Source organism: Bombus pyrosoma, linkage group LG8 (genome assembly GCF_014825855.1).
Source record: "Bombus pyrosoma isolate SC7728 linkage group LG8, ASM1482585v1, whole genome shotgun sequence".
Lineage (NCBI taxonomy): Eukaryota > Metazoa > Arthropoda > Insecta > Hymenoptera > Apidae > Bombus > Bombus pyrosoma.
The window spans coordinates 11,564,529-11,579,846 of NC_057777.1; the positions used below are offsets into that span (position 1 = coordinate 11,564,529).

The 15,318-nt window shown below is 37.1% G+C and overlaps 1 protein-coding gene and 2 pseudogenes across 1 annotated transcript in view; 2 read left to right on the forward strand and 1 right to left on the reverse strand.

Moving 5' to 3' along the window:
* The first annotated feature begins 1,114 nt into the window (after positions 1–1,114).
* Positions 1,115–2,086, forward strand: LOC122570289 (annotated as a pseudogene).
* A 1,124-nt stretch (positions 2,087–3,210) lies between these two features.
* On the reverse strand, positions 3,211–12,635 carry LOC122570290 (annotated as a pseudogene).
* A 2,375-nt stretch (positions 12,636–15,010) lies between these two features.
* LOC122570291 overlaps positions 15,011–15,318 on the forward strand; it is a 9,593-nt gene continuing 9,285 nt past the window's right edge. The window contains exon 1 of the mRNA XM_043732407.1: positions 15,011–15,113. Within this exon, the coding sequence (XP_043588342.1) occupies positions 15,011–15,113 (103 nt within the window). The remainder of the gene's footprint in view (positions 15,114–15,318) is intronic.

Consider the following 15,318-nt stretch of genomic DNA (forward strand, 5'->3'; position numbering starts at 1 on the left):
TTTTCCCATCTGGTGACTGTCCGCTTTCTCCGTGATTCTTAAGAGCGCCTAATAAACTCAAGGACTTTTCCAAGACCCAGCCATAAACTGAAAATACTTCTAGAATTACAGAATTCTCTAGGCATGCAATTAGACTGGCAAACATGTGTGGAGACAATGCAGCTAAAGGCTAATGTCTTTATGGTGGGTCATTGGGTCTGTTGAGAATCGGGATGGCTGTAGGTTGACCGTTGGCGGCCAGGTAGCGAGGGCTGGCGTGCAGATGTTCCGCGCGACGTAACAATAACAACAAATGTAAATACTTTACCAAGCCACTGTATATATCAATATTAACAGTATGTTTTTGCGTATGTAGAAATAAAATAGAAGTAAACTTTCAAAATATTCTTAGATATTGTGTAATTAAGTTTTTGCTGACATCCTGTAAAAAAATATGTGTCAAAATATTTTATTATCCTTGTTACATTGGTTCTCGCAGGATTTCTCTAGATAAGGTTCTTCAAACCGAACAAATATCTTTTAGTTTTGGTATTCCTTAATTTATTATCTACTCCGGAAATGTACGGGAAATCTCACGTATGATGCTTCCCGCTAGCAATTTTCTCTCGTGGGTGGCTAGCATTCTTTCTCACCCACCAATCTGGTAGATTAACTAATTAAAAGTGACGTACATTTCCCTCAATTTCCTAACGAAAACTTTCCTTAACGAATCCGATTATCTCGTACTCTTAGCCACACCTCTGCAGCGTCATCGTCACAGAAAGTTCCTCTACGTTCCCTGAGTAGTCATCATCTTAACTTATATCACGCACTCTGCTCAATCGCTATCTTAACTCATCGTCTACCAGTTGTAACCGAGAATTGCGAATCGCAAAGTGTAATCGCGAGTTCAACGCAAAGAGTCAAAGTGAGAATTGTTAATAAATATACTATTTAAATATCTGAATGTTTTTTTGGCACCTATCACGACCTACACACTTCAAATTCAAACGGCATGATCCGTTAATTTTGCGATTTCCTGTGTCTTCTACGTGACACTATCTTTCATTATTGTGTGAAAGAGAAATCGGATGATATTAATAACTTAAAAAGAAAGAAACAAAATCAAGAGAACATGGTACTCGCCAAAGGAATAAAAATGGAAAAGTTACAGAAAATAGCAAAGATGAAAAACAAAAGGAAACGAAACAGAGAAAAACCAGAGAAAGATTTAGAACAGAAATATTCAAAGAGAATGTGTGTTGAACGAGCAGAAAAAGAAAAGATTAAACTGGAAGATACCAAACTTTCCGAAAAAGATTTGAGATATGCACTTAACAATATTAATTATGAGGATAAAGAGCAGAAGCCAAGGATATCGGCCTGTGGATTTTACTGGGATGACAACCCTGATTTAACTCTCATTCAGGATAAAGAGTTATCTAACGATACTGAAGATGCAGTAGAGGAAAAGCTAAATTTGAGAAATAGGAAATTAAGTTCCGCTGAACGTCGAGAACGAGAAAGACAGAAGGAAAGTGAAATTCGTTAAAGAGAAGAAGCATTCGCCAATAACCAGTTACTAAATTCTGTAGATCACTTCGACAGATTAGTTTTAGCTAGTACAGACAGTTCAATAGTATGGTTACAGTATATGATATATCATTTATAAACAATAGAAGTCGAGAAAGCAAGAGCAGTTGCAGGAAGAGTGGCGAAAACGATTAATTTCAGGGAAGAGAAGAAAAGATTAAACGTTTGGAAGGCTTGGTTGAATTTAGAATCTAAATTTGAAATTCCAGAATCATTAAAGAATGTTTTTCAAGAGGCAGTGAGGTCTAACGACTCACTGAAGATATACAGTCACATGCTGACTGTTCATGTCGTGGCTGACAGGCAGATGGAATTAGAGGAAACAATTAATACCATGATTGGGAAGTTTAAGCATATTCCCGAGACATGGTTTAATTGTGGAGAAGGATTATTAAAAATGGGTTTGAAGGACAAATGGGGGCATATTATGCAGAGAGCATTGCAATCTTTGCCAGCATCTGAACGTAACAAGTACTTTCTCCAGGACATTCCCAAAATTTTATTTATGAAGTAAGCACTCTATGAAATGAAAAATATCAACTCTTTTTGGTTATTATTATCTCACAACTTGTCTTGTACATAGTATTTCTTTTCGAAAGCAAACCTTACCATGCAAATAGGCATAATGTTTTATTCCGAGGAACTTAATGAGATATATCGTTTTGTTTTAGAATGAACAGTATAAGACAGATTTATCTTCAAAATTCTTGAACAATCTCTGATTTTTATGCTTCATAAGCTGCAGAAAACTGGTCCTAAATCAGCTGGAGGGACCGATTAAACCGGGGCAATAAGCAACGAGGCAACCCACGTGTGACTACATCACGAATCACGAATATTATATCCAGAGATGAATATACCATAGACCTATGGTACTATCCATATTTCTATGTCCGTAGTCTATGACTACATTTATGAAGAAGTGACGGTGACCGCGCGGTCCTTGATTTAGCTTTTCAGTTTTGGCTACTAACTATTAAAAATTTGTAGTTCGTTCAAAAATTCAAATAGTGTCTCTCTTCAAATTGATCGACGATACACTTCATACAGAGCATCATATAAATGAATCAGGTAGAGATCTCGAGTCGAAACAATATAAATCTACAGTATTTACTGTCTTCAGGATGCAGCATGGATTACTTCAACAAAGATACTTAAGAAGATAGACGCAAAACGTAATAACCACGAACGGCAAGTACAAAAACGAAGACTTCTTGGACAAGGCTATCTACCTGAGTATCTACAAAACCAACTTGTACAATTTCAGGCACAATTCAAATGTTGCCGAGACCTGAAGAAGTCAATAGCGCGGACGTGGTTGTAACGATCGGTCAGCTAAAACTATTGCTGTACAGTGGAGCAGTCGCGTCCCAAACATACTAAAAAATATTTGATTAGACATATTCCTGGTTTTGTCATTACAGAATAATCAATAACAAGGACGCACTCGAGATCAGCGAAATTATAAATATGTCAGTTTATTATTACTTTTTTCATTTTTATATGTATCGATATTAATAATATTTTGCATATGTGGTAGAAAACTTTACATAACTGAGCAGTTTTAGATATTGTGTAATTAAGGTTTTGCACACATGATGTAATGAAATACTTGTCAAAATGTTTTATTATTTTCGATCATTTTGTATACTGCTTCTCTATATATTCTACAGCCATTTGTTGAACACGAATCACGTCTTCCTGAGTACCATGCTGTTCTTCAAAATTGATGAATTTTTTAAAGAGGATCCGCATCTTTCTAGGCGGTAATGTCTAAACAACTGCTCTCTTTAGAACTTTCCTGTAAATACAAATTGCTAGAAGGTAAATTCCCTATGAAATTAAAGAGACAAAATATAGTTGAAAAAATATTTTTACCTTGCTATATCAATATCATTAGATTTAACTAGGGAATTAATATAACAAGACCATATATCCACCCGTTTCGGATAAGAACTGAGAATTTGCACAAACAGAGTTTGTGCTCTCTCTTTATCCCGAAATTTGTTCTCTATAATCGCAAATCTTACCATTGTAGGTGGCATAGATTTACATCTGTAAAATTTATATTGTATTAATATTTTATTCTTTATGACATCTTATTTCTGTTGTGTACATACGTTTAGATTCTGGCAAAGATTGCAATGCTCTCTGCATAATATACCTCGATTTGTCCCTCAAATCCATTTTTAGCAACCCTTCTCCACAATTAAACCATATCTCGGGAATATGTTTAAACTTCGCAATTGTCACGTAAACTTCAGGGTTGGATGATAAGAGAAAAGAATGCTGAGTCGTAACCCAACTATTAATTTTCTTTTATCGAACTTTATTATAAATTTAGCATTACAAGAAGCAGAATGACACTGAACCGGATAAATGGGCTGCGCAAGGACAGGAACTAGAACAAGAACTGCCCGAGCTGACTGGAGTCTCGGCTTATATGCGTTATCATCGGCTATGATGATAAGATGGTGATGTGTTCAAGGGAGTCTGAAGCTCGGAGTCAATGTCTTATCTCTGATATAGGTTGAGATGTGATTGATGTCACAAACCCCCCTCCTTAGATTGATTTTGGTCCTCCAAAATCTTAGTGTTTCTTCAGTATCGATAGATGAAATTTGGCCTTGGGAGGTGTTGATAATTCAAAACTTACTCTTGATTCTCTTTCTGTTCCAGGTAACATCGGTGTGTAAATGTTTATACGGGCGGAAGGTGTTGCAGTACTAACGTTAGGTGTGTTACTAACGGTGTTTTTCTTAATTTTGCAGCAAAATATGTGAATACATAGTTTTGACAGTCCTATCTTATTAAGTAGATACAAGCATATGAGTCCAATGGATATGTATTCTATAACTTGCAACGTAGTGAGACCCCAAGTTTTAATTTGTGTCATTCTGTGCGAAAAAGTTAATTGATTGGCTCTATCTTCTATTTGATTCAAGGTATCAGTATAACCATTTAGGTTACTTATTACTTTAGCAGTCTTTTCTAAGGTATCAGGCATTGAGGATAAATCTACGTTATTAGTTATATTCATAGTTTTGATCTTAATATCGTAAGAAATGCTCTTGCGATTTCCACTGATTCTCATATAGTTGTTTCCATACAATATATCTACAGTTATTTTAGTTTTCAACAGAGAGGGTTGCTTCAGTTTGACAATTTGATGTCCTTCTTCAGAGAATATATTGAGTTCTATTGGTTTTTCTGGTATAGCCATGGAGTGATTTTCGTTTTTGAGTTGTATAAAAGTTATTTCTACGATCTTATAGACTGTGAATTTACAAAATCTCATGGTATTCACTAGTTATTTCGGGTGCGCAATCGTGTTTTGAACGTCTGTCATGTATGGGATGAGTTTGTTTGCAAATGTACAATTCGTGTTTGATTAGACATTGCTTGTCCAAATACATCTGGTCTATATTCATATAAGTTAATCCTGAGGAAAAATATCGGATGTTCAAGTAATGGAGCGAGAAATGCTCCGTTCTTTTGAGTCGGTATGGGGTATACCTGTTCTATATCCCATTCTGAGTCAATTATTGTTGGAATTGAAATTTTAAAGAAGATCTTTTCGCTTTGGACAAAGAGTGTAAGTGTAGAGAGGTCTAAACTGTTTTGGAAATTATTTTCTTCTGGCGAAAATCATTTATTCATGATGCGATTTTCTAAAGCTTTAGCGTATTGTTCTAAGAAAGTGTGATGATTTATGATCTGAGGGCTAATAATTCCTCGTTTTCCTAATAAAATTAAATTGAATATTTGATCGAGTTGAAAGTGTAGCTCTGACAAAGCGCTTTCTATAGAAATAATCTTCACTGTTAGAGCGGTTTGGTTAGCTACAATGGTTTTTAATTCATTTCCTTCGCAAAAGAGTTTGTCGATATTCTGGTTTATCAATTGTAAATCGCCAGACTCTAAGGTTCCGAAAAATGCTTTGCTGATTGAACCTATAGCGTCTATCAATCCTCTCTTAACTCTAGAATGAGTTAGTAATCTTAAATGCATTCCTAGCGTTTTGACGTTATTAAACTTGTTGGTTAAGGAAAGTATTTGTGGTTTTACTTGACATGAGGTGGTACAATGTTTTTGGGTCTCTTTTATGTGTTTTCCTAACGTATCGATGTGATTAAATATATCGCTTACATCTATTCCTATATATACGTTAACTTTTTATTATACAAATAGACTTTAGATATTTTCTCGTGGAAAATTGCGTTATTTTCAATTGGTATTAATTCCAATCCGAGCACGAAGGTTGTGCATGAGATGAGCGTCCTGAAAAGTATGGTTTAATTCTGTTACCATGTATCTTCTTAATTTGTCTGTCCAATGAAAAGGTGTGTCTTTCTATGTCAGGTCGGTTAGAGGTTTTGCTACCTTTGAAAAGTTACGTATGAATTTTCTATAATATCCTGATAGTCCTAAGAATGATTTTACGTCGGCTGGGTTTTTGGGAATTTTGAATTCTTTGACTGCTTCTATCTTGTTACGTCGCATGAGACATCTGCACTCCATCCCTCGTTACCTGGCAGCCAACGACCTACCTACAGTCATCCCGACGCTCAATAAACCCAAGAACCCACCATAAAACGTCAACTTTTAACTTCATTGTCTCCATACATGTTTGCCAGTCAAACTGCTTGTCCTGAAGGATATGCTAATCCTATAAGTGTTTTCGGTTTATGACTGGGTTTTGGAAAAGTCCTTGCGTTTATTAGACGCTCTTAAAAATCACGGAGAAAGCGGGTAGTCATCTAATGGGAAAAACGAACATATGTCTACCGAAAAAATCTGGTTTTTGCCAGGAACAAGGTCACTCCCGATCCACATTAGTAGAAGGCTTCCTCATACCTTGTTTCATTAACGTGGATCATAACCAACCGGTATCGCGGATCGTTACCCTTACTTCCCTAACGAAAAGTGTAAAAAACGGATCCGCGTTCTTCGTTCAAAGGGCACACCCACACCAAGCTTTCCTCCATAACAACATAAGAGCGAAGCGGCAGTCTATAACACCTCTAGTCAAAGGACAGTTCAAGGAACCTCAAGAAGTCAACAAGCCAAATACAGTCAGTCGACAGGATACATGACACGAACGGAGTCTCAGGTCGTACTTATTCGTAGTTGTCTTATCAAACATTCACTCTTGTATTACACCGAAGTTGTTGGATCGTTTAAATACATAATAACCTGTTAATCGCAGCGTTATATTCAATTAACCACTCTTATTATCCCACAAGAAATAAGGGCTCGAACGATTCGTGGCGTCGATTAGTAAATCGTAACGGAAATTTACGACTCTCGTTGGCGCTCTTCTTCGAGATCGCGTCTCTCCGTGAACGTGCGAAAGTTCATATATTTTTCGGGTTTGGTTTTACTCCTTCATGTGTGATGATGTGTCCAAGGTATTCTAATTCTGGTTTTAAGAATTCACATTTATCTGTCCTAATTCTCTTAATCTCTGTAATACAATCGCAAGGTTGTCGTTATGTTGTTGAATCGTACTTCCGAATATTATGATGTTGTCTACATAAACGAAGCAATATTTATTTAATAAATCGCGAAGTGCTGTGTTCATCATGCGTTGGAATGTAGCTGGGGCGTTTTTCAATCCAAATGGCATTCGATTGTATTGAAAATGTCCCTGAGGCGTACTAAAAGCTGTATATTTCTTTGATGTTACGTCCATTGGTATTTGATGAAAGCCAGAAGAGAGGTCTAGTGCGGAGAAGAATTTCGCGTTTCCTAATTGTGAGAGAATATCGTCAATGTTTGGGTACACGTCTTGATCAGTTAATTCGTTTAATTTACGAAAATCTATCACTATGCGCCATTTTTGTATTCCGGAGGCGTCCGATTTCTTGGGGACTACCCATACTGGACTATTGACTCTTCGATTATGTTTTTGTTTAACATTTCTTTGATTTGTTTTTCGATTTCTAATTTGTGTGACTCGGGTGGTCTGTAAGATTTTGTGTTTATGATTTTGTTATGTGTTTTGTTAAATCGGTGCATGGTAAAGTGTCTGTGTCTAAGTTGAATACGTCAATGTAGTGTAAGAGGATTTTTTCGATTTTTTCAATATGGCCCGTTCTAATTATGTTTTTGAATTTTTGAATTTGTTCGAGATCAACTTCATTAGAGAGATCATTAGAAATTGGTATCGGTTGCTCACCAGTATTGCAGAGGCATACTTGCGTTGGTCTCTTGTCCAGATAAATTGTGTCGACTCTGGTTTGTTCTGGAGAAATTAGTTGTGGTGGCTGAAATAAGAATACATGTTCGTTGAGTAGGATTTAGTCGTTTGTAATTTTGTATCGATAGCTTTCCAGCATTGGTAACCCTATGATTCCGTCTTCGATTAGTGGGAAGTCGTCAGGTACTATGTAGAATTTGTTTCTTTTGTCATAGATTCTAAGATAGACGTATTTGTCCGTCTCGTATTTGTCATTGTTCATAAAGAATGTTTTCTTGTCGTCTTTTAACGGAGTGGAAATGATTTTTGAGCGTTTAACCATGTTTATTCCGGCACCAGTGTCTATTAAATATTGTTTTAGTCCAAGTTTTGATCCGATGGTAATTGTGAGGAGTCTTCCAGTGATGGCGTTAATTCGTATTGTTGGTTCTCTTCCGCTTCTTCCTCAGGATTCATATCCTCTTCGTCCATCGTTATATGGTAATTTCTCGGAGGCGGTAAGTTCCTTTGACTAGCTGGTGGAAAATTTCGCTGCTGGCTACAAGCGTTGGCTAAATTCCGTTTGATTACATTTGAAACATTAGGGCGGTGGTCGTTCTATTATCGCTCTTCTTTCCGTGGGTGGATTTATTGGCTTTGGTTGTGCGGTGTTGCCAAGCATGATATTTCTTCTTGCATTGGGTGTTCTTTGGAATTGGGATTTGGCTCTCGCAATCGGTTGATTCATTATTCTTCATCTTACTATGTTTTTGTTGCGTTCGATTTGCCCTATAAATAACTCTGTCTCAAAAGCTGTATCTCGTGCTTCTTAGAGATTCTTCGGTCTTGTATCCGGTGTGCGTATTTTTATTTTGGGTTTCAAATTTAGTATAAAGACTTTGGTGGCTCGTTGAATTTCAAGATCTGAGGCGTGTGTGTTGAGTGTCCGTGATGATAGTAGTAGCTGCTGGCTGTAGATGTCGCTGCTGGGGTACTGTCGTATTTTCTTCCTATTTTAGAATCGTGAAAAGTATCGGACTACGGGCGACGGGATTCGAACCCGGGTCCCGAACGTTTGTAACCTATGTCGCTAACCACTGCGCTATCGTCGTCCGGTGTTAGTTTGTGTCGAAATGGCGGTATTTGTGCTGTCGAATGCCTCCACAGTATCCCCTTACCTGTGATAACGTTTTCCTCTTTTTCGTGCTGTAGATCACGTCGGAGTCACTAGTTTGAGGTGTACTGTGTTGCCCGTGATAATAGTAGCTGCTGGCTGTAAATGTCGCTGCTGGGGTACTGCTGTATTTTCTTCCTATTTAAGAATCGTGAAAGAAAAATCGGACTTCGGTCGCCGGGATTCGATCCCGGGTAACTTTGATAACCGAAAATGCTAACCACTGCGCTGCCGTCGTCCGTTGTTTAGTTAGTATCGAGTGGCGGTATTTGAGCTGTCGAGTGCCGCCACAGATCTATAGCAACTTAGCAACAATCCAACGTATTGGATCGCGAATTTCGTGTTGGGATGTGTATATCGATTGAGATTGTGTCGGAACCTCTTCACATAAGTATGTACCGGTGCGTTAAAGTTTTGTCACGTAAGTTGCAGTTTATCACGAGCTCCATTAGATGTAATGCTCACGGATACAAATTTTTTGAGGTTTTCAAACAGGTCTTCATAATTCTCGATTTCAATGTGGCGGATACTGCGTTCTCCTTCTCCGATGATTCTTTGTGTTAACATTAGGCGTAATAATGCGCGTTTTTCTCGACATTCGGCTCGAGCTTCTCTTACCCGTTTAAGAAAGCCTTCTACTCCTATATCGTCTTGTCCATTGAGTGTAGGAATGAAGTCTAGGCAGGTTTTTGCGTTGTACATAGGATTGTCATAATTTACTGCTTCTTCTTCACTGTCCACATTGTCCGTTTCGTTAGGTTTTAATGCGGTCTTTTTAGGAACAGGTGGTCGCTTTTTCTGAATAGTGCTGGTACTAGCGTCTTCAGTTATAATGGAGTTGAATTCAGATGTGGCAACTGACTGAATTCCTACTCGTAGTTCAGCGAGACTCTTACCTAAAAGTTCAATTTCTCTAACGCGATGTTGACTTTCATCGTGTATCAGTTTCTGCAAGTTATTCAACGCGAGTTCGTGTATTTCGTTCTGTTTTTTCATAACGTCTAGCATGGCCCGAATATTTGGATCCACACCTGTAGCCATAGAGCTAACAGAGGATGTGTCTTCTGATCTTTTGCTCATAGTGGTTATTGTACTGTACAGGAGTCTGTACTATTCAAGCTGTTGCGACGAGTACAATAGTGTTTAAAAGAATCCAGTTCTTTACCTGGATATTCTTATTTTCATGAATGTTGCCCTCACCAGTTTCAGTTTTGGTGATGACTGTAATCCGCTTTCCGTAGAAGTCGTTTTCACAAAAAGTGAGCTGATCTCTGCAGAGGTCCGCTGATCCTTCAATCTTCAATAATGCACGTATGCCGAAATCGTGATTTCGTTTACACTGAAGCGCATGGATCCTGGCAGAATCGCCAAAATGTCACGTAAACTTCAGAGTTGGATGATAAGACAAAAGAAGGCTGAGTCGTAACCCAACTATTAGGTTTCCTTTATTGAACTTTATTATAAATTTAGCACTTACAAGAAATAGAATGACACTGAACCAGAAGAAAGGGCTGCACAAAAACCGGAACTAGAACAAGAACTGCTCGAGCTGGCTGAAGTCTCGGTTTATATGCGTTTTGGCTTCAGGTTGTTGAGGGCCTCAGTACAGGTTATGATGTGTGTCCGAAGTGTCCGAAGGTCGGGGGTCGATGTCTTATTTATGATGTAGACTAAGGTGTGTCGTAGCTTCTGTGTAGGCTATGATGATAGGGTGGTGATGTGTCCAAGGAAGTCCGAAGCTCGGTGATCGATATCCTATTGCTGATGTAGACTAAGGTGCGTCACAGCCTTGGTGTAGCCTATGATGATAAGGTGGTGATGTGTCCAAAGGAGTCCGAAGCTCGGAGTCGATGTCTTATCCCTGATGTAGGTTGAGATGTGATTGGTGCCACACAATCATGGTATTAATTGTTTTCTCTAGTTCCATCAGCCTCGGCATGAACAATCAACGTGTGACTGTATATTTTCAGTGAGTCGTTAGACCTCACTGCCTCTTGAAAAACATCATTTAATGATTCTGGAATTTCAAATTTAGATTCTAAATTCAACCAAGTCTTCCAAACGTTTAATCTTTTCTTCTCTTCCCTGAAATTAATCGTTTTCGCCACTCTTCCTGCAACTGCTCTTGCTTTCTCGACTTCTATTGTTTGTAAATGATATATCATATACTGTAACCATACTATGAAACTGTCGGGACTAGCTAAAACTAATCTGTCGAAGTGATCTACGGAATTTGGTAACTGGTTATTGGCGAATGCTTCTTCTCTTTGACGAATTTCACTTTCCTTCTGTCTTTCTCGTTCTCGACGTTCAGCGGCACTTAATTTCCTATTTCTCAGATTTGGTTTTTCCTCTACTTCATCTTCACTATCGCTAGATGACTCTTTATCTTGAATAAGAGTTGAGTTAGGGTTGCCATTCCAGAAAAATTCACACGCAGATATCCTTGGCTTCTGCTCGTTATCCTTATCATTATTAACATTGCTATTTCAAATCTTTTTCGGAAGGTTTGGTGTCTTCCAGTTTAATCGTTTCTTCTTCTGTTTGTTGAACACACGTTCTCTCTGAATATCCCTTTTCGAAATTTTTCTGTGGTTTTTCTTTGTTTCGTTTCCCTTTGTTTTCCGTCTTTAGTACTTCCCGTAACTTTTCAATTTTTATTTTTTTGGCGAGTACCACATTCTCTTAATTTTGTTTCTTTCTTTTTAAGTTATTATTATCATCCGATTTCTCTCTCACACTATACTTCTTTTCAAATGCAGATTTTATGACACAGAGAGGCATAATATCGGATTTTTTTGGAATTTAATGAGACGTAACATTTAATTTTAGAATAAATGGTATAAGGTGTTAGATCTGGCAGTAAGTCATTTATGTGACGACGTACAGGTATCGCAGCTAAAGTTCCATTACCAATAGTTTGTAGGAATATCAAGATAAACCAATTTGTCACAATTAAGATTCTACTACGTAGCAATGGACCGTCAGGGAATTGTATTTGCTTATCTTCTTTAGCACTTATTTTATGCATTATTGACGATAACGTGGTCAATTCGACAAGCTCGTGCACATAATTTTTTCATATAATCATCCCAGAAATTTTGTCCCCTATTTTTTTATTCTCAGATCCTTAGACACTATACCTAGCAAGTTATTCTGCAATTGAACAACCAAACAATCAGCCGTAATTTTATCAATCTTACCAGTAACTCTCTGCCCTAATTTGACAGATGCAATTGGTCCGTTGTTGTAATATGAATTCCTTTAAGATTCTACTAATTGATTAAAATACAGCATCAATGAATCCAATGCTGCCACCATTCTACTTTTAGGATCAGACAGATCATCGTATATTTTTTTCGGCGACAATGTTAGTCCCAATTTTTGTTCTTTCTTGTTAATAGAAAATATTTTTGCCAATAAAATTTGGTTTGTGCGCAGTAGATTAAAATTAATAACGTTACTACAGGACACATATCCAAAAGGCGTACATTCTGCAACTGGTAAAATTAGTCTTATACCATCTGGCTCCATATCTTTGCTCATACAAGGTATACAGTCTCCTATTTTCAGTTTTTCAAAATTCCTGTATCTTCCTTGAGTTACAAAAGTTCTAGTTAAAATTAAATTAGGTATTGTAGCAAATGCAAGAGCTGAAAGTGTATCACCAGGAACATACTTTGATGCTAGTAGAGCTGCAATCTCCATACAAGGGACATGTGATCAGCTGGTAAAAGTCCTGTACTAACAGTTTGTCCTGATTCGTAAATATAATCCATGAGTGGATGATTCTATTATTGTGCCTACTACTTCTTCACCAATATCGAATGTTGCTTTTTCAACTTTTATTGATTAGCCACATTTAGAGTTATTTTTCCCGAATCTGTGTTCTCTGTTTGCATTTTTACCAAAATTGTTTGTCCAATTGAAAAGTTCCAATTTACGTTAGATGTTTCCATCTCGAGAGCAGTATGTGGAATCCAACCTTTAACATCCCCGAAAAACTTTACCAATATTCCACGTTTATTTATTTGGATGATAGTATTTTGAGTCAATTTTCGCATCTTGCATGTTTGCTAAAATGGGCAAGTCACTCGTTATTAAAGATCTTTTCAAAGTGAGATATACTTTTTTTCGGTCTATATGAACGAACAAGACTCTTGCTTCTGCTTCTTTGTCGACTTTCAGCTTTTTAAGGCACTTAAACCTTCATCAGATATATGATCTAGTGCAATTTGACCATTAAATTTACCAAGTTGTATATTAACGAAACCATTCACTTTATCAATATTTGTAATCTTTACATTTACCACGTCGCCAGGTTTAAATGTTATATAGTAAATGACAACGTACATATTTTATAAACTGGAACGTACAATTGTTTAGTGTCATGGTCTGTGTATCTACGTGTACTCTCTAAGTCACAAGTTAAGTAATTTCGAAAGAATATTAAATCGAGTTATTTAAGTTTTAATTCCAACGAAGTAAGAGTCTAATCCTTCTCATTCACGCAAGCGAGAGAGCGTGAATCAAAGACTAATGTAAAATGATACCCAACATAATGCTAATGCCACGTACCATATAGTTTCTGAAACTTCTATGCTTCATACATAGACAACTGTTTTATTATAAATATCAATAATAAATATTAATTAAATAAATATAGATAACAGTGACTACTATAGGTTTTATATATGAAGTATTAGACCGAACGAAGTATGAAACATGCAAGATATAGTGCTCGTTAGAAAATTTATAGTAAAGCAATCGTCTACTCAAATTTCATTTCTTCAATTTATAAAAATATGAATTTACACAAACACGAGCACTCTACTTATCATTACTTCCACACAACGTTCTCTTTGTAAAGTTCAGATTTTCGTAACTACAGTTAAACGTGACACCCACATAGGCATACATCGCTTTTTTGTATTCTGCTACTATAGCTTTCACTATAGTTTTGCTCGTAAACAAACCTAACAGGCGTGTAATCGACAAAAAATCATTTATAAGGTCGTTTCTCTATTTACCCTTTTGCTACGTGCATTGCTTTTGACATGAAAACGCGGCGCACTTACAATTCGCCAGGGCTATTATTCTGACTGCTAGTCATTCGGATAATCCGTTTTCCATTCTTATTCACCATTCTTCGCTCGCTCTACACTCTCTCCCGTAATCACTTTCGACCTTGATCGATCGTAAATGAACCGCGTGTTCATACACTAATTTCCTTCTTTTCTGTTAGATTTCCTCCTTTGGTCCTGTCAGACTACGTGAGAACCGAGAATTCACGTGTTTCACATATTCATGACTGGATGGAAAATATCCATGAGGCTTGACATTAACTCAGATCTGTTTTTAAAAATAAAATTATAATTAGTTCTTTACTGATTACTCGACAGGTTACCCAAATTCTGTTTACCATCCTATTATTCTAACTCATTCTAATAGGATAATAGTAAAATAATAGTAAAAGGGCAAATATAATAACACGTTAAGTACAAAATATTTTAAAATGATACGAATTTCTTAAGAGGCATATCGGTCAATTCCATTATAGAAAAGTGCGAAATAGTAAGGATGTTACAAATACTAATTTTTAAATTTAGTCTAGGATTTACTATTATTTGTATTGTATTGTTGCGTGTATTTTTATGGGCGTAATATATTTCATTAAAACGCACTAGAAACTAATATCGGCACAATGATAACATTTCGTCGTCAAGTTCTCGCTGCATCTTGCACGACTATTGATCACGTCTAACTCATAAAAGCGAATTCCGCGAGATTATTCATAATTTGAAAACACGGTCCTGTGATGCTCACGTGGAATAATACTCTGCGTTGGTGTGCGCCAGTCGCGAGATCCACGCGCCCTTCCCGCTCGATCGATACCTAAATTTATTATGTCCCACTTGCCGCCGTGGAACCGCGGTATGTTACCGCCGTTACCAGTTTTGACTTAGTACCATTCAAAACTTCACCGTAATGAAACTGTTCCTGAATCGAATAAAAGACCGATTCCAAATTGAACTGAAAAGTTTGTTCCTTTGTCTGTGAGGATTGCGCGCGATGTTCCGAAGATGGGAATTAAAATCGTTGTAAAGGTATCTGCTATTGTTGTGGCTCCGGTGTTCGGTATCGCAACAACTATGCAGTTTTTGGTTAAGTTATCTTGTATTGCTGGTATGCGGTAGGTTCTTCTATATATTGTCTGTAATAATCATCAGTTGTGGAATTTTCGCTCTTACCAGCTTTTGTATCTCGCAGCTTTTGCATTTTCTGATTAATTCTTGTACATCGTTTTTCATTCCTCGCCATGAATATCTTACTCTGAAACATCTTTAGGTTTTGGTGATTCGTTTGTATACTGCTATGTATTTCTTCTATG